This window comes from Misgurnus anguillicaudatus, chromosome 24, assembly GCF_027580225.2.
Source record: "Misgurnus anguillicaudatus chromosome 24, ASM2758022v2, whole genome shotgun sequence".
Taxonomy (NCBI): domain Eukaryota; kingdom Metazoa; phylum Chordata; class Actinopteri; order Cypriniformes; family Cobitidae; genus Misgurnus; species Misgurnus anguillicaudatus.
In genome coordinates, this window is record NC_073360.2 from 926,200 (window position 1) to 946,566 (window position 20,367).

Sequence of the window (20,367 nt, forward strand, 5' to 3'; positions counted from 1 at the left end):
ACAGTTTGAATCACAACTCGTAACCCACACATCAAATGTCCTTGGCACACAGACTGTTGGTATCTCCTCGATTAAAAAAGTCTGGATAAAGTGAGTTTCCATGTGTTGTCCATCCTCTGACAGTGGTTTCATAGATCCTGGACAGTGTTGGGTCATTGTAGGTCTCTTTCTGAATCTGTGCATTTGCTAAAGGTAACTGGCTTGGGAAGAAATACATCAGCTGGATCCACAGTGTCTGATCCCTGTGTCATTTTTAGTGGTAGGCGTGATGAGCCATCAGCATTACTGTGTAGTTTGGTGCTTTTGTACTCAATGTCATATTGGTGAGCACCTAAGAAAAGTGACCATCGCTATAGCTGTGCTGATGTCATCACTGAAACACCCATCCTAGAGTTGAAGATTGACTCCAGGGGTTGATTGTCTGGGACCAGTGTAAATATTTGACCATAAAGGTCAAGTGTTTCTCTGTCTATTTGTGCATAATTACATTCTGCTACTGTTAATGATTTGGATGCGAAGGCTGTAGGTTTTTCTGTCCCATCTGGTAACTTATGTGTCAGCACAGCACCATTTCCATAATTATGGTGATGCATCACATGCAAGTTTGATAGATGCATCGATGGGTTGAAGTGTGCAAGCACTACATCAGAGGTTTTGAGTCTTTTAAAGCTTCAGCGCAACTTTCTTAGACACATTCTGCGGCCGTGGTGCTTTTAACACAGATTCAATTTTATCCTGTGATTTGTGGAGACCATCTTTGTCAATCACATAGCCGGAGTAAGAGATCTATTACTATTAAAAGCAAAGAGCCAATAAAATGTTATGTTTGGATATGTTTATTTTTTACACTTTAAAATGACACATTTGTCATTGGCATTTCTACCACAATCTCACAAACTGCCGGCAGTTTAATCACAAACCCTTAACAGTTCCAGCTGGCTGGGAAACCCTGGGCTACAGTGTCAGGCAGTACATCCAGTGTTATACAAGCAGAATAAGAGCGCTCCATCCACAGGGAGCAGATGTTGGGTGATATAGGTTGGTGAGTTTTACATGCAGAACATTGATGTTGTTGTTTTTTACAACAAACAATTGAGACTTTATGTAAATTTTTTTTTTAAACAAAACCAACATTTTCCCCAAAGTTTCTCCCAATGTTATGTTTGGCATATAGTAAAGACCAGTCAACCCAAGATCTGCATTAGGAAGAAACACAATTTTTGTATAAATTCCATTATATTATACAGTTCCTAAGCATTTAGCTGACATCATAAAACATTTCGCATTTGTGCAATTATGGAAAAAAATCATCAAAGGCATTATTTGAAGCCTTCAAAAGGAACAACAAAGTAAGGCTGAATGAAAATTACCTTTAATTGTATTTCTATGAAATGGGCAAGACAGAGCAAAGCCTGTATTAAAAGTTTGTAAAAACAAAAGATCAGCAGTGTAACATACAGCAGCATGGGCACACGCATTTAATGGGTCTACAGTTGTACATTTACATTTTGTTTATTGCACTATTATCAAAACATCCCCTCAATAACATAAAGACATTCAGATATATCTATATTTAGGATAAAATCTCACTTATATTATAGACGCATATCTTTCTCTTATATTCACTCAAGGACAATAAATGTCAATAATTCTCTCAATGTTGGTATTAAAATATTTTCTTTCCTTTCAATAATCTCATTGTGTCACAGTACAAACATTCGCTCCCAGCACAAGCAGCACTGAAGACAAATCATATTATCAGCAGATTTTATTACCGTCTTGTGTTTTAAAAAAAGCATAAATCCGTGACCCATCAGTACACTGAAGTTTTTTAACCTCCCTTTATGTCTTCTCTGTATTTTGTATACTGAAATTGTTAGTTTTGATATGCAGTAAAAAAAATAACCCATCTAAATGTCAAATGCAATCTCAAAAATGTGAACACCTGAATCAGGTACCTAAAATCTATGCTGACATTTATCTGGGGGCTACACAGAGACAAAAAAAGAGGAGGTACAGGGGAAGACATTTTACCCAAACAGTGTTTTAGTTAAAAATACCTCCAGTGAAAAATGTGTGCTTGCCTCAACAATCTATTACAGCAATTTCCACTACACCAGAGGTGGGCTTTGCTGGTTCCGGAGGGCACCTATCCTGCAAAGTTTAGCTCCAACCCAAATCAAACACATATTTCCAAGTCATCCTGCAGCCTTTGATGTGTTTAATAAGGGTTGGAGCCAAACTTTGCAGGACCCTCCAGGACCAGGAATGTCCACCCCTGCACTATACTATAAATAGCACAATAGTGCTGAGGAACAGTGCTTAAAAGGCTTAAAACCCATAAGTCGGTATAATCTATTACATTATTCCAGTGTTTTGAAAACTTTTAGCATGATAAAGTAGTCTGGCACATACAGTTTTTCAAAAAAACAAAAACAATTACAGACAAAACATTTCTTGTGCAGTGAGGCACACGTTTAGTATTGGATTGGTAGGATAAGATGCACTTCTTCTACGTTTGTGCTCTGATTGGTCCGTTTCCAAACGCCTGTGAGTCCCGGTGCATTAAAACGTCTGTATGTGTTAAGTCTGAAGGCAAAACCTGTGTTGTCCAATCACTGCCACAAACTGGATCACATGGTTCAGAAACTCCCGTTTCTTACAATAAGGAGTTATTGATTTTGTCTTTTGTTCCCTTCTTTAAGACTATTACATCCGATATCAAGTCAGGGTTGATATCCAACAGGACAATAAGCTGTAGAAAGTGGTTTAGTACTACAGATCTCTACACCACAGAATGTTTCAGATCATTATGTTCCACGTGGCCATATATTAAGACTATAAATAAACTGTATTTGTTTTGAACAGTTTTACATTTCCTGTTAACCCTGACTTCAGTTTGGAGTCTGATGTGTGTTAACTGGGTTACGAAGGGTGAGCCACGTTGTGAGCCATCCAGTTGACTTTGGTGGTCCAACTTTCTCTCAGAGCTTCATCAAACTTCTGACGAAACTGTTTAAGGGCTTCCTCGTCTGTTTTACCCAACGCCAGAGAGTCCTATAAAACACACATTCCATTACATTCCTAACTTTAAATGCAGGGGTAATTGAGTTTAGAAGGTGGGGTATTTTCAGGTTATCAGCACTCTTGGATCACCCCTCACATCACAAAAACACTGCAGTACATCAAGTGCCCGTTATAAGTAGTCAAATTGGTACATACATTTTTTGAAAGCGTTTGCCTAAGTGAATTCTGGAATTTGTACGTGTCAGATTACCTTTAAATACTGGATATCTTTGACAGATGTGAGCTCTGGCAGGCCTGCTGTGAGCATTAACGCAAAGAGTGTGATGAACAAATTTCCATTTCTCCTCAAAATCAGATACGCCTCTTCACAGTACTGCCTAAAACTACACAAGTGTTTTGTTAGATTAGTGATCATACTGATGTTAAGGGAGCAAGAAAATAAACAATACTTTTAAGAATTCTGTTTGTCACGAACTTTCCAAATTTCTCTGTGTTGCCAGTTTTTCCCTGCTGAATCACATGGATGAAGTCATGTGTGAGGATGAAAGGAACGCGCTCACGCTTGATTCCAAACTTAGATTTAAAGTTCCCCAGGATGTGTCCAAAGTCTATGTGAAAGAGCTGAAGTGCATACAGAAAAACACAACAGGTTACAATAAAATATTTAAAGGCAGACTTCAAATATTACGAATTGGTATAGTATAGGAAATAGGGCTGTCACGATTGTGAAATTTGGCTGACAATTATTTGTCTAATAAATTGTGACGATTAATTGCCTGTTTAGGGCTTTTTTACGATTATGAAGATATCATAAAAGCTTTGACATTTAATTCTCTTTTTTGTTCATGAAATAATTTTTACACATTGTTGTGATTATTTAAATTAAATCTTTTGCAAGGCAGTAAATATTAATACATAACACATGTTTAAAAAGTAATTATTTAATAAATATATCTTTCAAAACTGAAAATTCTTTTTTAAGAAATAAACTAAATAAATTGTCTGAAAAATAAATGACAATAAAAATGCAATCAAACTGACTTAAATAGTAGCCAATCCTACGAAGGTCATATTAGTATTGGACCACATGTCTGTAGTGGCTGCAAACAAATCAACTCCTTACAGATCCTTAAGAATATCCTTCTTTTCCCAAAATTTGGAATTGCTGTTTTGGAAATGTATGTTTTCCTGGCAGTTCATACTGCTTGTCAAAGTTTTGCAGCATTGGCTTTTCAATTTATCACTTTACACTGTCAGCTAAGGAGCGCCATATGATACTCTCTCGGTTATACAGGCTGCAGCTCCCCCTTGTGTTTTTAGAGAGATGTGCAATCATTGCGGTGATCTGATATCATCGCGATAAGGTCAATCAATCACGATGAGACGATTATTTAATCATTATGACAGACCTAATAGGAAAACTGTTCCAGTACCTGCCCTGTACTGCGAACCATGATGTTGTCGCTATGGCGATCTCCAATGCCCAAGACGTAGGTGGCAACGCAATAACCAGCACAGGACAGAGTGAACTCTTCAATGGCTTTCTCCAAAGCATCACTATTTGAACAATTAGGAAAGGTCAAAGGTCTTTTACAAAAAAACAATACTTTTTTACAATAATATTGTATAATCTAATTTACTAAACGGGTACAATTCATATAAACAAATGATTTAATATTGTACAGAACATAAAAACATTTAAGATACAATATTTACTTATATTTAATCTATCTATCTATCTATCTATCTATCTATCTATCTATCTATCTATCTATCTATCTATCTATCTATCTATCTATCTATCTATCTATCTATCTATCTATCTATCTATCTATCTATCTATCTATCTATCGTAAAGGTTGTAAGGACATTTTGGATCTTGGATCCCTAAATAAAGAATAATTCAGCCAAAAATTCAAACTCTTTAGGTGAAAAGATTCCAAAATGTTGATGCCCCAAAAGCACATGAGCTATAATAAAAGTAACCCATACAACTAAAGTAGATTTATATATGTCTTTAAAAGTGAAACAATAAGTGTAAGATAAAGATTTATATTTTAAACTTAGCAAAATGTTAACTTCAAGCACAAATTGACCACTCAAATCAGACATAAAATCAAATCAAATTCAAAAAAGAAAGTGTCTCGTGCTTGGAAATGACATGCACAGGACTATGAGAATTGCACATCACATTTCATAGACCTACAGAGAAGACCTATTAAATAAAAAAACTTTAGCTGTAGAAAGAAATCGATTTATGCATTACACAGTTGCATGAAAGACAACTGGCCCGACATCACATATTAATGTAAAGTCACGGCTTTGAAATGATAATATCTGTAGAATCAAAGCCCATTATATAGAAACATTCAGGCCTACCATAACTCACCCAGAGTTCTTGTCTTTCAGCCAATTCAGTAGAGCATCTTTATTGAAGGCAGCTGCCGCAGCCATGTTGCTGCTTGTTTTTTGGATGTTGGCGATAGTATCCGCTGAAGACACAACTTCAATTAGACCAGAGTGATCACCTGTTGCCAAGCAACCATAAGGCACAATTCTACAAAAGATAACAGGAGACATAAATCATCATCATCTGAAAAGTGATTACTGACACATCAAACACTAGAGGGAGCCATTTGTTACGTTTTCAGTGCTTCTTTATTCCTTATAGGATATATGCCTAATTCTCAAAGTCTCTACTTGGCAGTTTTTGGAGTTTGGATTGTAACATTCAGTTAATTAAACGTATTTAGAAAACTTTTTGGCACTCTAATGTTGATTGGGAGGCACTACGATCATAGACAGCTATCATATACACATTATAGTGTAGTATTTCGATTTGAATATTCATTTAAAAAGTTGCGAGTTGTGGAAAATTCAGGAGAGGAAAACAAAGTTACATAAATTCTCAAAATAATCATCCAAATAACAGAGCGCATGGGGAGCTGGGTTACTTCAAAACAACAATATCATTAATATAACTTTTTCATAAATATAATAATTTATTGGTTGTTATTTCAATTGTTTCTCTTTATAGAATGCAAGCATTTTGTATATTCCCATTCATCTAGAAGTTATGATAAGAGCACATTTAAACTAAATGGTATGTGCTTTTACTAGATACATTTTTTTAATGAGAATTTGGCCCAACATTGTTTTTTTCTTGAAATTTGGTGATTTTGGTTTTCCTACAAATACCATGGTTAAACTACGGTTTCTATATATATTTTTAAGGATCCACACATACAGCGTTTAAAAAGAAAGGTAAAGTACTGCAAACATGGGAAACAGAAAGCTTTACTCTGTCTAGTACAAGCAAACTTTCTTTCATGACATGGGAAATGTCCAACTGTTGTGTTGACAATCTCTCAAACGAACAAACTTTGGATTATTTGTACTAGTGACTGCTGCTCAGGGAAGATAAAATATAGGCCTTTTCAGATCTGATTTGAGGACAATGATTGGCTAAATTTTTATTTCATGTCATGATTATGAAGCCAATAAACAGTTAATATAATTTGTTTACATCAGTGTTGTGGCTGGTCAACAGAGGGCGATGGCATGTCTGCTGTGATCGTTTATCATAATTACTGGAAATTAGCACTTTTAAATGTGGTTAAGGGTGGAACTGTTATAAAATGTCAGATACTCATGTTCACCCTTCACACTGAGCACAGTTTCTGTATAATGTGTGAGAAGCCTGGTTGATTATTTGAATACACTGCTGAACACAAGCCTGTCAAAGCCAATAACTAGTAAATATCACTTGTTCACATCAGTGTAGTGGCTGGTCAACAGAGGGCGATAGGTTGACGCCCTTATTGAGTTTCTGCACGAGAGCGCCTCCTGGCTTATGGATTTAGCGTCATTTCACCGTAATTAATTGAGAAGCATAGCAAGCATCATCAGCCAATTTATAGGTGCACCCCTAATTTTGGTCAGTGTCTCTGCCTACCAGCCACACTTTTTTTTGGCCATGGTTTATGCATCTGATGGAGAACAAACTATGCCATTTCTCGAATTAGGTTGCTCTGTATTTTGCCCCTGGTTACTTTTGGCATATTTCTTGTGTTTATGTTTTAAAAAAAATGTTTTACTTTAAATGCAAAATACACTTATGTTTTTCCCAAACTGTTGTGTTGATTTGTTTTATAAACAAATGATTTACATAAAGTTTTTCCGGACCTATGAAAATGATGAGATTTGGACCTTTGAATGTAAACTTTGAGAACCCTTGCCATAAACTAACAAAAGGGGCATTGCTACTTTTTTGTTAAATTCACAGAAAGAACCTACAAAGTACAAATGGATTTCTTATACAAATGATTACTCTACCAGGCTCTAAGGGTTGCACTGTTTCACATCATTTACAGGACATTTAAAAGATGAAAAAGCAGTGGTCATCTGATAAATAAACTGTGCTGCTGCTTTTCTCACTTGAACTATGATGACTATTGCCACCCACAGTCCGCTTGATTCAGCGCTGGGTTATTTGCGTTTGGACAATTATATCATTATTTAGATTTCATATCATAATTTAATGTTATTCCCGTTGCTTTGATGCCGTGCCTATAATGCCCATTGGATAATCAGACCATGGCAGTAGAGACCCACTGTAATATGTGGCTTAACGTCATTCAGCACACAACTGTCACAACAACTCCTATTTATTCCCACCTCTGGATGTGTCTGTGGGTTTTATTTTACTGTAGTAATGATAAGAGAAATGTAAGTTAAAGATCAGATAAAACAGAGCAACTGCACTCCTATCCAACAACTGTTCACGAACAGCTTCACAAAACCAAAAAAAAACCCCAAAGCAGCAACCATATACCACCCTGAGACAAATGGAAGAGAAAATACAAGTCAGCATATCACACAAACTCTCTACCTTAAATCCAAGTTGGCCTCTTTCCACAGTAGATCCATTAATCTCAATATTTGAAGAGTCAACATGTCCTGTCTCAGGTCTGAGAAAGTGAGGTTATTAAAAAGTTAATATTTCAATGTTATCCGGTGACATTTATGTGTCATCCAAATAGTGTTTCTCTTACCATCTCCATTTTTAAAGATGATGCCCAGCGTGTCTCCAGTCAACAGCTTGTTATTGTACACAATCCACAGTGGTTTCATCTTTGAATCCATGTACCTGCACTTCTCCACACTGTTAAAAAAACGACAACTATTAAACAAAGCTTTTGTTTGCAAATAAGTTCAGCATACATTTATTATGATAATGGTAACAATTTACAATAAGGTTGTATTAGTAGTAAATGCATTCAATAACCTGAACAAACAATGAACAATATCGTTTTTCAGAATTAGTATTAATTTTTGTTAATGTGTTAGTGTTAGTTATTATGGATTTATTCTTTATTACTGCAAACAATTCACCAGGTGTTGCTCCCATTCCTTTTGGCTGACATCGAGTTTTTCTTTCTACTTTACCCCAAATGAATACCCAAAACCATCCTGTACCGTATGTTTTCATGTTCAACAGTGATAATCAGGTTTTAGAGCCAGAATATCAAGCACTGCGCGAAACAACTGAAATGCACACACACAAATCTCTTACTTGACTCCAGCGAGTAGTATGCTGGGATTGAGTGGAGACTGCAGGTCAGAAAGTGTCTCGATGAAGCCTGTCTGTCTAAGGCACGTCATCATTGCCTCTTTAAGATGGGCATCTTTCGTTTTGTTCTTGGTTTTTATGGTGCCCAGCTTAATCAGCTCATTAACTGCTTTCAGCTTATTAAGAGCTTCAACCTAAAAAAAAAAACAATTATTGAAAAACATCATTCACTGTTTTAAGAATTAGGGATCAAATATTAGGCCAAGTCACTTTGAATAAAAAATGTGGTAAATGCCTAAATGTAACAATGCAAATGTGCTATAGACCATTTCAGCAGCAACAGCTAAACCGTTTTTGTGGTCCAAACATAACCACCGGTAGGGGTGGGCAATATAGCCTCAAAATTATATCATGATATTTTAAGAATTTTGCGGTAATGATATTTATGACGGTATAAAAAATTATGGAAATGAAGGGCATTTTCCATCCCATGAGCTGTCATTAATGACAGACTACCTAATTCAAAGTGTAAATCCATTGTCAGAAATAGCATTAAAGTGCAAAAGTCACACAATCACACAGAATGAGTCAAATTTAAACATGGTACAAACTAGAGATTAAATGGTATGAAAATTTTACATCACTATGACACTACCATAGATTTTCAGTAATCTTCACAGATCCCAGTAAATTAAGTCATTAGCTAACTATTTAAAATTTTGATTTCAAAATAATTTTACATGTAAGTGCACTTTTGTCCGAATAGACATAAAATAAATAACATTAACATTAATCATGGCACCTTTGGGATTGTGAGATAAATGCTCATGTAATTCAGATAAAAATCAAGTGAATAAATCAGATTTCATATGAGAAATCAGCAAGGCATCTGTCTATTGTGAGAAATTTTGTGTACTTTAGGACCCAGGAGAGTAAAACGGAGCTTTAAACTTACTCATCAGATCGCATAATTTAATGGAAAATGAATAGAAAAGATGGATCTGTCTAATTAAATATTAAGTAAACGTGCGTCAGTACAACTAGTGTGTAAACATTTGTGAACATTTTTTGGATTTAAATTCAGTCATTAAAATAAGTTCCTGTCATCACAGTGGTACGAGTTGGCAGTGTTTTCCCTATATAACGCAACTCCTTAACACTTTAGTTTAACAGCGACTAAAGTAATTTGCACAGCGATGCTCGGTTGAGTCATTAGTTTCTTTTTTGGCCGCACATCACCCGCTGCTGCCTACTAGTATCTCCTCCTCGTGTACCCTTTACAGCTTGGTTGTACTCGCGTTGCTGACATGCTGCTCTTGCTCTCAGGTGTTGTTGCTGTGCGCGTTAGGGGACGTAAATGCACCATACGTCATCACATCGCTATATTATGGATATCATGATATGACCTTTTTATATCATGTAAAAAATTATACCGGTATTATCGTGAACGGTATGATATGGCACACCCCTAACCACCGGTAGACGATAAACATCTATAAATCATCTATTTTAAAAGGCACCTATATCTCCTAAACACAATGTCCTAAAGAATTAGTCCACCCAAAAATGCAGATGAACAGAAGATTTTAATAAAATATTTTGACACAATGTCTTTATGTGGGACCCCCCACAATAAAAAATCAAGTACATCTATCACCCATCTGTCGCACCTGTTTTTTGAGGACTTCTATGTGTGGGATACTGCCTCTGCAATACGCTTCCAAAATCAGAGCAAAATGAACGGATACAGCTGAAATGTGCATCTCAGACCTGGAGCAGAAACATCAGTAAATTACATGCATTTAGCTGGTTCAGTGGGCTAACGTATTAAAATACTTTGTTTCACATGCACACACTTGCCTGAGATGCCAGAAGAGGAAATGGCCGATTTTACGGCTGGTCTGAGCGCGGTCCAGAAGGAAACGGCTGAGGGCACAGTCATAGTACGGCTCATAACGCAATACCTGCACCAATTGCAGCAAATACTGCAACAGCTCATCATCACTAACAAAGAAAAACAAAAACGTCAGCATTATAATGGAGATGGATTTGTGGATCCAAACCACTAACTTGCTTTTAAGTTTTGAGTAATTTATATAAAAAAAATGTTTACATATACTTTCTCATTTGTAACTCACTTTGGATAAAAGCATCTGCTTAATGAATAAATGTGAATGTCAACTTATTAATGCAGTGAACTGCTTTAAAAGTGTTTGTTTTCCATTTAGCACTGTCAATACAAAACAATTAATGACTAGCAATGATGATAGTAAGGATATCAAATTAATATTTCATTCATATAATGACAATAAAATGACTCTCTTTAACCCCATATTTCCATTTAAAAATATTTTGGTTGTTCCTGAGATAAATGATACTTGTCTAAGTGGGTTGTGAAATGAAAGTTTGGGATCCCCTTATCCAATGTGCATGGTCGAGTGTAGTGTGCACAGCACTTCTCACCTCATATCTTTAAGGCAGTTGACAGCAAATTCTCGGACATACTGGTCAGGGTAGTTAAAGTCCAGGAGCTCTAGAGCATCTCGAGGGCTTAGCTTGGGCCAAATCTGCAACAGTGCTTGCAGCTGTAGCACGAGAGAGAAAGAGAGAAAGGGGTTGCATTTGTCTCCACATGTATGCTGGTGCATAAGTGTGGAAACCGTGTAAGCTTACCTGAGCCATATCTTCGTGTTTGCTCCATTTGACAGACAGCAGCAGTTTAGGGAGAGACTGAGGGAAGTTTTCTCTGCAGTCATAACGCAGTGTCCATATCAGATCCTTCTCATTCTCACACAACTGAGAGAGCGGATCTCTCTCCATGATCTCCTTTAGCTCGATATAAAACTTCTTACCTCCACGACCCTACACACACGCAAACACACACACACGCGCGCGCAAACACACACGCCTCTTTGTAAGCATGTCAGATGTTAAGATTCACATGTGTATCTCATTGTACTTTATAAATGTGTATGTGTGTTAAGCCTGGATGTTTTCTTTACTAATATAGTTTTACTTGTTTTTAAATGCTGACACAAAAATTCATATTTACTCATACTGCCTGTTCATGTACAAATGGCAAATAAAACTTTCATTATTTATTTTTTTACTTTTTAATAATAGTACAATTAATATTTTTTAATGGATCTGCACAGGACAAGTTGCTTAAACTTGATGATTATGTATATTTATAGATACTACATTATACCATTGTCATGGATTCACTGGCTCCAACAATGTCGGCAGCTTTTTCCAGTATCTATAAATCAAGAACAAAAATCATGCGTCATGTGTACACGTGTATAAATGCAAGTCATGTGTACATGCGTATGCATACCTTGTCAAATGGAGGAAATACAACAGGTTGTGTTGAGTATACAGGAAAGCTTATGTGTAGTTCGGTGGCATTCTCAGTGTATGGATTGGTCTGAATCGTCCCAATGGGGTTCAACATTTCTTCCAGTTCATCTGCATGCAACCAATTTTTTGAAAAAATAAAATTAGTAGCACCTCAGAGCATATTTCCTTCGTTTAGAGGACATCAGTGCACACAAAAAAGCCATTAGAAACTAAGGATGTAAATCGGACCGTTCATTACATTTATAAAAATTAATATATAAAAATAAAGCTGCTAAACTTAAGCATTTGATCTGTCACACAACTTCAGATCAAACAGTCAAACAAATGCTGCAGTGGTCTCTTTTGAGAAAGTTTTCTTAAAAAAAAAATCAACAGATCAACATGTTTAGGAGAGAGGACTGCATTTTGTATGGACAACATCACCTGCGGTGTTAAACACGCGCTCGTCTTCTGTCTCTTTCGCTGTGTTTTCACTGCTACAACCGCTTTTTTGCTGCATTGCATTCATTTACTGACTAGCAGACAAAAATAAACGAAAATGCACTCTTTGGCGAAAATGCGTAGATGGACGTTACATCAAGGAATGAGCGTGCGGAGAGTGTCAAAATAAAGATACCTCATATCAATATTTTATGTGTGGCATTAATGCATCATATCATTCGAAATATAATTGAAAAGCAGATGAACTGATAACTCACAGTGCTGACCTAAATCCAGACACACCCTATGACACATCTATCCAATAGTTTACACAACCGTATAGTCAAACTCACACCCCAGGAATATGAGAATGAGCGTGTGTGTGTGTGTGTGTGTGTGTGTTCATTCTCTCACCAGGAAATGAGGACCAGCAATGCAGGATCATGTCTCCAGTCTTTAGCTGTCCTCTGTAGTCAAACACCATTGTGTTCACCCATGCAATTGGGTAGTGCTAAACAAAGAAACAGAAATAAAATGTTTCACTTTCAATACAGATTCACTGAGAGCATTTGTAGTATAATGATTATTACTAATCGATTGTATGTGACTACAGCACCACAGTTACAGTAACACATACAGTAAACAAGGCAGGCCACTTGAGGGTGTACATTTTTGCATTTAAATTTGCACCTTTAAATGCAAATGAGGTGTTGTACTCCCTTACCGACAGACAGCGAGTACTTTCGGTTAAAAATAGATCTGATTCCTGGGAATACAGTCAATGACAATATTATCTTTAGCCAAATTAGTGCTACAGTGTGCAAACAAACACATTTAGGAAAGCTTTTGGATGAAATTAACCAGCCAGTCAGTGGTCGTGGATGGGATTTTATCAGTTTAACAGCACATTAAACTGGTTGCTTAATGAACTTCTGTTTTTCACAGTGTTTTGTTACAATGTTTGATTCTCCGAAAAGGATTAGTTTTACATAGAGAGGTTGGTTAAGCAATTTTTATCAGAGCTTTTAAATGCTCCATGTCAGTAATCATTACGGACAACGTCAGTGAAGATTACAGCAACTATTACCTTCTGTATAAAGGCCTTAAGAAATTACCTCATGTAATACTAATCCTGTGCGAATAGACCAGATGTAAATATACATATTTTATAATTTCCTGTAATTTTGCACGTTTTTTTTTTTAAATATGGAAGTGCTTGAAGAAGCATTTACTTGCATTCTGGGTGGTGAGTGGCAAGTCAGTTCCTGCATATGACAACAAAGACTTCACTTCTCAGAGGCAAGGAACTGTTTCTGAAACTGACGTTCTCCCCAAACTGGAATTAAACACTGTGTTTCTTCCCTAGTCCAATTTTGAGTTTTCTCGTCTGCGTCATGCGGCGTAATCCAGATACCCCTTCCACTTCTGAATGTTTTACGGAGATTTGTAATACCATGCAAATTGGTCATTTATATTACAGACGTCCTTTTGGTAAAGTTACATTACTCCACCTATCCACGTAAAATTAATCCTGTCCGAATAGGGCTACGGTACTGAAGTAAACTTGTGTTCAACTTACCACTTTCCCTGCTTTGCGGATGGTTTGGTATTTGTTTAGGTGTGTGTTCTTGGTGGATTTCTGTTTCTTCACTTTGTCCATGACCGCGTAAATAGCAAAACAGAGGCGCGCCATCCGCGGCAGGTCACAAACAGCAATTTCAAACTCCAGTGTTGTGTTCCACTCGTGCTCAGATCGACTGCTGCTTTCACTGCTGACTGCTGTCTTACACAAGAGCTCTGTACCGTGAAACAGCCCTGCCCGAACCTGGATCTGCTCATACACAAATTACAACAACAAAACATAAATGCAACATAAAAATATTCAGTATTGGTAGGGATGTTTTTGGAAATGTAAGAGAGCAACACATTAAGTGTACGTTGCACTTTTCAAAACTTCACGTTTATGTCAATTATCACAAACATTTTGTTCAGTAGGAATAACTCAAATTTTTTTTGTAAATCCTGATTTTAATTTTTTGTCATCATTTAAACATCTTTATTTTACTTTACAAATTAAAGCAGTAATCGGTAATGTAAAAACAGTCCCATTCCCTGACAAGTCATTTTTCAATTCACATTTATTGTGTCAAATCACTTGTATTTGGTGAAAGGTTGTTAAAGATTAGTGTAAAGGGGGTCGCACACCGGATGCGCAGCTCAACACCGCGCTAACGTATATTTTGCATATTGAAGTAGACGCTATCTGACTAAGCATGCGCTATTTAATGTGCACTTTCGGTTTACAATACCTCAGAGTTGTCATAGAAGCGTCTCGACGTGGCGCTAAGCTGCGCGTCCGGTGTGCGACCCCCTTAAGAAAAATTAATGTGGATTCAGGGGTGCTGATTATATTTACCTTAGCACTATCTTCAGCGTTGACTTTAATCCCCTTCACAAGATTAATTCGAAACAAAGATTGAACCTTCCAAACACACGTATGCAACAGCTGGATAGGGGGAGAGCAAAGAGAAAAAGAAAGAGAGAGAGAATAGAACAGTTTATTATAACAAAATTACAGTACTTTTAATTACTTTATGTCGACAATTAAGCTATACAAACATAATTCCTGTCATTAGATGAGTTATCAAATAAACTCATTTTTTTAAAACGCCAACACAAGCAAACCTTTTGGAAAGAAAAAAAATCAACGTTTATTAGGCTCATTTAGACATAGTCATGTTGACAAACATGGAAAATGTTTGTAGTTAACAGATTAACCAAAAATGAGGTTCATCACATTATGACCTTTGGCAGTTTTCTCATATAAACAGGAAAATGCGCCTCTTAGCAACTGGATGATGTAGTCAATTCCCTGCAGTTCTTTTTTTTATATTTGCATGGTTAGAGACATACGAAACAGCATTTGCCATACACTGAGACCATTTTATCTAATTAATGGATTATTTAAAAATTACATAAATGGATCCATTGAGAAACCATTGTAAAATAAAACATATTAGAAAACTGAAAAAAATTGCTTGCATTGCAGTAACAATGCAAAACAGTACACACATTTGTGAAAATTACAAATTTGTTAATGTTTCATAAATCTGGCAATTATAAGGTAAAGCAGAACATGCAGAACAAATCTATATTAATGTGGCTCTAAGATACGTTCACACTGTCAGTTCAAATCCGCATATCTGATTTGAATAAGGCTGGCATGAGCGGTTTTATTCAATGCAGCCATCTTCACTCGCTCATCTACAATAACAAAACAACCTTACTTTTCACGCAACGTCTGACGTGATGTTTTACATGGTGTGAGAATGTGAAATAAGTAAAAAGCTATGCCAAATGCGATCAGAAATTAAAACGGATATCCAGAAATGTGGTTTGAATATAGGATTTGAAACCACAAATAAATCGAAGTAGAAATGGATTTGTAAAAATCAGATTTCATGGTTTTTTTTTGCCATTTCACAAAATATGATCAGATTTCAATGTAGAAAAATTGGATTTGGCCTGACAATTTGAACAAGGTCCAATTTGCTTGGCAACAGTGAAATGTCCATATTTAATTTAACAAGCTGTATTACTTGGCAGAAAAATGGCTTGTTTTCATAATTATTAATAATAAATATTACTGTTAATTGAAAGTTAATGACATATTTTACTGTCAACGATGATACATCATAGAAAAATAATTAAATCGGTCATATCACTTAAAATTCTAAACAACATGACATAAACAAAAACCATATAGACCAACTTGCTATAGACTTGCTAAACTACTATATAAATGTTTTTTACTAAACCACTTTAATTACTTTTGTGCAAAAAAATAATGACATTGACTGAAGACGGTTTCAGTACCGAACATGTCCTCAGATGCAGTGCCAGCCAGTGACTTCTCTTCAGAGAGGTGCGAATCCAAAATGTGTTCAGAGTGTCATGTGTGTTGCCCGTCATGTCAAAATACGTGTTTGTTGAGTCATGTGAACGATTTGCATCATGCGTCTTGTCAAAATACGTGCCTGTTGCATATGCATCGAAAGGGATTATGATAGAAGAAATGCTCATGTTCACAAAAACCTAGCAAAACACTAACTTAACATTAAACTCTGATTACACATGAGATTAAGTGATATCTGGCAAACGTGAGCGTAAATCCCTTCGAAAGTGTCTGCAGCAGGCATGTATTTTGACATGACATTTGATGCACATATTTTGAAATGACGAGCCACACACATGACAGCACAGCAAACAGAGGATTTTTGCCTGTATTGTCCCAATACTTATGGACTTAAGGCACTGTTGTAGTTTTCTCATGTTGTGATTCTCATGTCACCCGTGTGTGTTGTAAAAAGCACATACCTACAGTAGCCTACAGCAGTGGTTTTTAAACTAGGGGCCGGGGCCTCCAGGGGGGCCGCGAGATGGTGCCAGGGGGGCCCCAGTTTTATGACATTTTATAAAATACATTAATTTATCATGAATTCTGTGTAATTAAACCTTAAAAATAATAAGCCAACTAACCAACAGCACTACTAGGTATAATTTTATATATTTGTTTAATTAAAATATTACATTTTAAAACTGTTTTTGTCATAAATTTTCTTTCGACGAGACTGCAATTTTAAAATACAATACATTTTTCGTAACAGAATTAAAATGAATGTATCCAAGTAAATGTAGTGCATTCCTACCCACCTCTGTTCAGTGGACATGGGCTGGGCTTTATCAATGTGACATCACATTGCAACACTCTTAGAACAGAAGTGTTCAAAACAACATAATCTCTGCTAGTTTAGGGACAATACATAATGAGTTTCGATTGTGTAGTTTGTTTAGTGTGTTGCGATTCGATAGCAGCTTAGCTTGCCGTTAGCTTAGCTGACAACTGACGCATTCCTGTGGGCGGAGTTTAGTCAAAAAACTGTTCTAGTGATGTCATTAAAGCAGGAAGTAGAGGACTGTAGTCCAAACCGGCTGTTCACTGTAGGCTTTGAAAGGCGAATTCTGTTAAAGAAAATATATCGCCTGGCAGTGAACTTTCAGCTTTAGCATTGTAACAGTATTATTTATGCTATTATAGCAACATTACACACTAACTAGGGTTTAAAAAATGGGATCAGAAAGAACGTGACCTTTAAGTAGCATAGCACAAAAAATGTGTAAAAAATTAACACATCCTTTCTTTTTTTTGTAAGAAAAAAAACTGAAAAGTATTTCCATCTTCCTCTTTGTTATTAAAAGTGTGTCATTATTTGATGTTCAATGAGTAGTTCAACTAAAATGTAAAATATGTATTTATTACTGTTAAAGTGGCTTCTCTGTAATGACTTAGTGGGCAGTCGTGGGATAATCGTTAGAGATTTGGATCTGTATCTTTGAATCTGCTTTTTCTCCAGTTGAAAGGACTGCCCCCTAAAATACTTATAAATGAAATGTATATCCATCCACTTTAGACTCAATGCAGTGTGAAGCAGTTATTTATGATTATAATGTTTAAAGAAACTGTTAAAAGAAATCATTGCCTCCTGGTGTTTATTCAAAAAAAGTTTGGTTTATAAAAGGGATAGTTAAGCCAAACATGAATATTACCCTATGATTTACCCACCTCTCTGGGAGACAAGCTCTGGTTCGGACTAAAACCTTGACTTTGGTGATACCCACCATTAAATTTAAATAATACGCTGAAAACACACTTGTGAACGTGCATTAGCCAGTTATTTTAGTTTGTAAAGTTTTAAATATTGATTTTTTTTACAAAATGCCTGGCATTAATTTACTAAGCTGTGTGGATTACTTCTGTTCAGAATGGATGGACTTTGTTGGGCTTCAAATCAGAGGCCCCATTTACTACCATTATAAAGCTTGGAACAGCCAGGACATTCTGATATAAACATCACCAGATACATATGGTGCACTTACAGTTGGAGCTCTCTTCTTCGGGGGCAGCGGAAGAGGAGGGTTTGACATCTTGCGCGCCAGCACTGATCCGATAGTACTGACTTCCTTCTCAAACAAGTCCTTTATGAAACTGCAGTGAACCATCGTCAGATGAGGACTCTCATTAGCCAACAAACAAGTCCTGATGTACTACACACACAAACATGTTTAGATGTTATCAACACTCCATATACTGCCCTTTACAAACAGTATTGCAGTACCAAGATAGTATCACGAATAAATGCCACTGAATTTAAATATATTAGTAGTTCAGTACAATAGTATTTACATGGAAAGCTACTCTCCAAGCTACAAAGAGACATCACATCATCACCATGATTAGAAAAGAAGTATTGTATGTATAAACTAAATGGCATGGTTTCAAGGGCTTCTCTTAAGCTTAGATGTTTAAGGATCGTTTACAAACATTGCTGGTGTGTATCTTAAAATATTTTAAGATCTGTCAGTGCTATTTTTAGTTGAGACAGCTCAAACTAGGGGTATGACCACAAATCCATTTCACAGAATGAGTCATTTCATTTTACATTAATGATATATTTCATGGTATATATGTTTTTAAGCTTTATGTTTGTATTATTTTTGGAATACACAAACTTGCAGAAATTTGCCACTCACTAATTAGCTATTAACAAAATACCCACCAAGGTTTTAAAAATATAATAAGTTAAAGTTTGTGTTCAAGTGACAATGCACTAAAGATAGCAAATAGATTAACTCTCGATAGACAGAATGTTGTTTTTAAATCAGTTATTTATTTTGTAGGCTATTGAATATATAAGATGAATTGTATTTTGGATTTATGCATGCAGTAGCCTACATTTAAAATAGGTAATATATAAAACAAACAAGTATGAATATATGCACAAACCTACAGACAGGAAAAATACTTATATGAGATCTTTAGATATGGGGATTATAAATATGACTATGAGGTGATGATCATGGAGTCTGATCTGAGGTGGTCTTGTCGTTCTTTCCTTTCTTCCACCTTAACCAGTGCATGTCTCTCATTTAATCCAAGATGTTTGTACCAGCCTATGAGAAAACGCCGTGACAAACTACTGCACAGCACAAGCGTCACAGATTATATAAACGTGAGTTTCGTCTTAGCTTCCTTAAAGTTCAGAAAACTTTACATCTATTAACATTACATTTATTAGCATTACATATTATTATTATGTGCGGGAAGTGCATCCTTTATTTGGTGGCGCAGCTCGAGATAAGAGACCTCTGCACGAGCTGAGAGAGAGAGAGAGATAGCGAGCGAGTGCGAGACCTGCAGTGGATTTACTGGCGCTTATGAAATTACAGAAATGACTCGTTCATTTATTATGAGTGTATTATTTCCTATTTGTCTGTCACACCACCCAGTCCTAGCTCAAACATGTGTTCTAGTCTAGGACTAGCCTTAAGCCTCGTCTGTCAAACCAGGGAATGTGTTTCAAGTGGTTATGCATCTGCTTGGCTCAAGATTTATTTATTGTCTTCCTGGAACAACACGACTATTGAAATCCTTACAAGCCACACACGTGTTTACTGGACTGAAGCTGTTCTCACCTGACAGGTTTTTTGCGGAAGAAACAATTGTGTTTACTAAAAACGCACAAAACATGAAACAAATGCACATACTTCTTTCTTTAATCTTTAAACATGACTTACCCTTCAGAACTATGACTGGTATTGTTTTTTTTTTTTAGGGGGGGGGGGGTGACGTCTCATTCCTTTTCAACACATTTAAAGGGCTCCTATTATGGCCTTTTTACAAGATGTAATATAAGTCTCAGATGTGTCTAGATCGTTTCGGCTTAAAATACCCCACATATCACTTATTATAGCATGTCCAAAATGACCCTATTTGGGTGGGAGCAAAAACGTGCTGTTTTAATGCCTGTACCTTTAAATGCAAATGAGATACAGCTCCTCACTTCCTTACAAACAGACAGTGGCTATGTTTACATGCACAAATTTTGTCAATCCGACTGAATTTATTAAGATTGAAAGTTACGACAGTA

General features: G+C 36.2%; 1 protein-coding gene across 2 annotated transcripts in view; it reads right to left on the bottom strand.

Moving 5' to 3' along the window:
* Positions 1 to 820: 820 nt before the first annotated feature.
* Positions 821 to 20,367, bottom strand: part of pik3cb (phosphatidylinositol-4,5-bisphosphate 3-kinase, catalytic subunit beta) — a 52,366-nt gene continuing 32,819 nt past the window's right edge. For both annotated transcript variants that reach the window (XM_073863103.1, XM_073863102.1), the window contains 18 exons: positions 18,317 to 18,484; positions 14,796 to 14,885; positions 13,959 to 14,210; positions 12,794 to 12,890; positions 11,937 to 12,067; positions 11,808 to 11,858; positions 11,273 to 11,461; positions 11,063 to 11,184; positions 10,460 to 10,603; positions 10,270 to 10,369; positions 8,603 to 8,793; positions 8,082 to 8,191; positions 7,919 to 7,997; positions 5,417 to 5,584; positions 4,461 to 4,584; positions 3,503 to 3,648; positions 3,278 to 3,410; positions 821 to 3,057 (listed from right to left, as the gene is read on the bottom strand). In XM_073863103.1, coding sequence (XP_073719204.1) covers positions 2,926 to 3,057; positions 3,278 to 3,410; positions 3,503 to 3,648; positions 4,461 to 4,584; positions 5,417 to 5,584; positions 7,919 to 7,997; positions 8,082 to 8,191; positions 8,603 to 8,793; positions 10,270 to 10,369; positions 10,460 to 10,603; positions 11,063 to 11,184; positions 11,273 to 11,461; positions 11,808 to 11,858; positions 11,937 to 12,067; positions 12,794 to 12,890; positions 13,959 to 14,210; positions 14,796 to 14,885; positions 18,317 to 18,484 — 2,427 coding nt within the window. In that variant the 3' untranslated portion in view covers positions 821 to 2,925. The remainder of the gene's footprint in view (positions 3,058 to 3,277; positions 3,411 to 3,502; positions 3,649 to 4,460; positions 4,585 to 5,416; positions 5,585 to 7,918; positions 7,998 to 8,081; positions 8,192 to 8,602; positions 8,794 to 10,269; positions 10,370 to 10,459; positions 10,604 to 11,062; positions 11,185 to 11,272; positions 11,462 to 11,807; positions 11,859 to 11,936; positions 12,068 to 12,793; positions 12,891 to 13,958; positions 14,211 to 14,795; positions 14,886 to 18,316; positions 18,485 to 20,367) is intronic.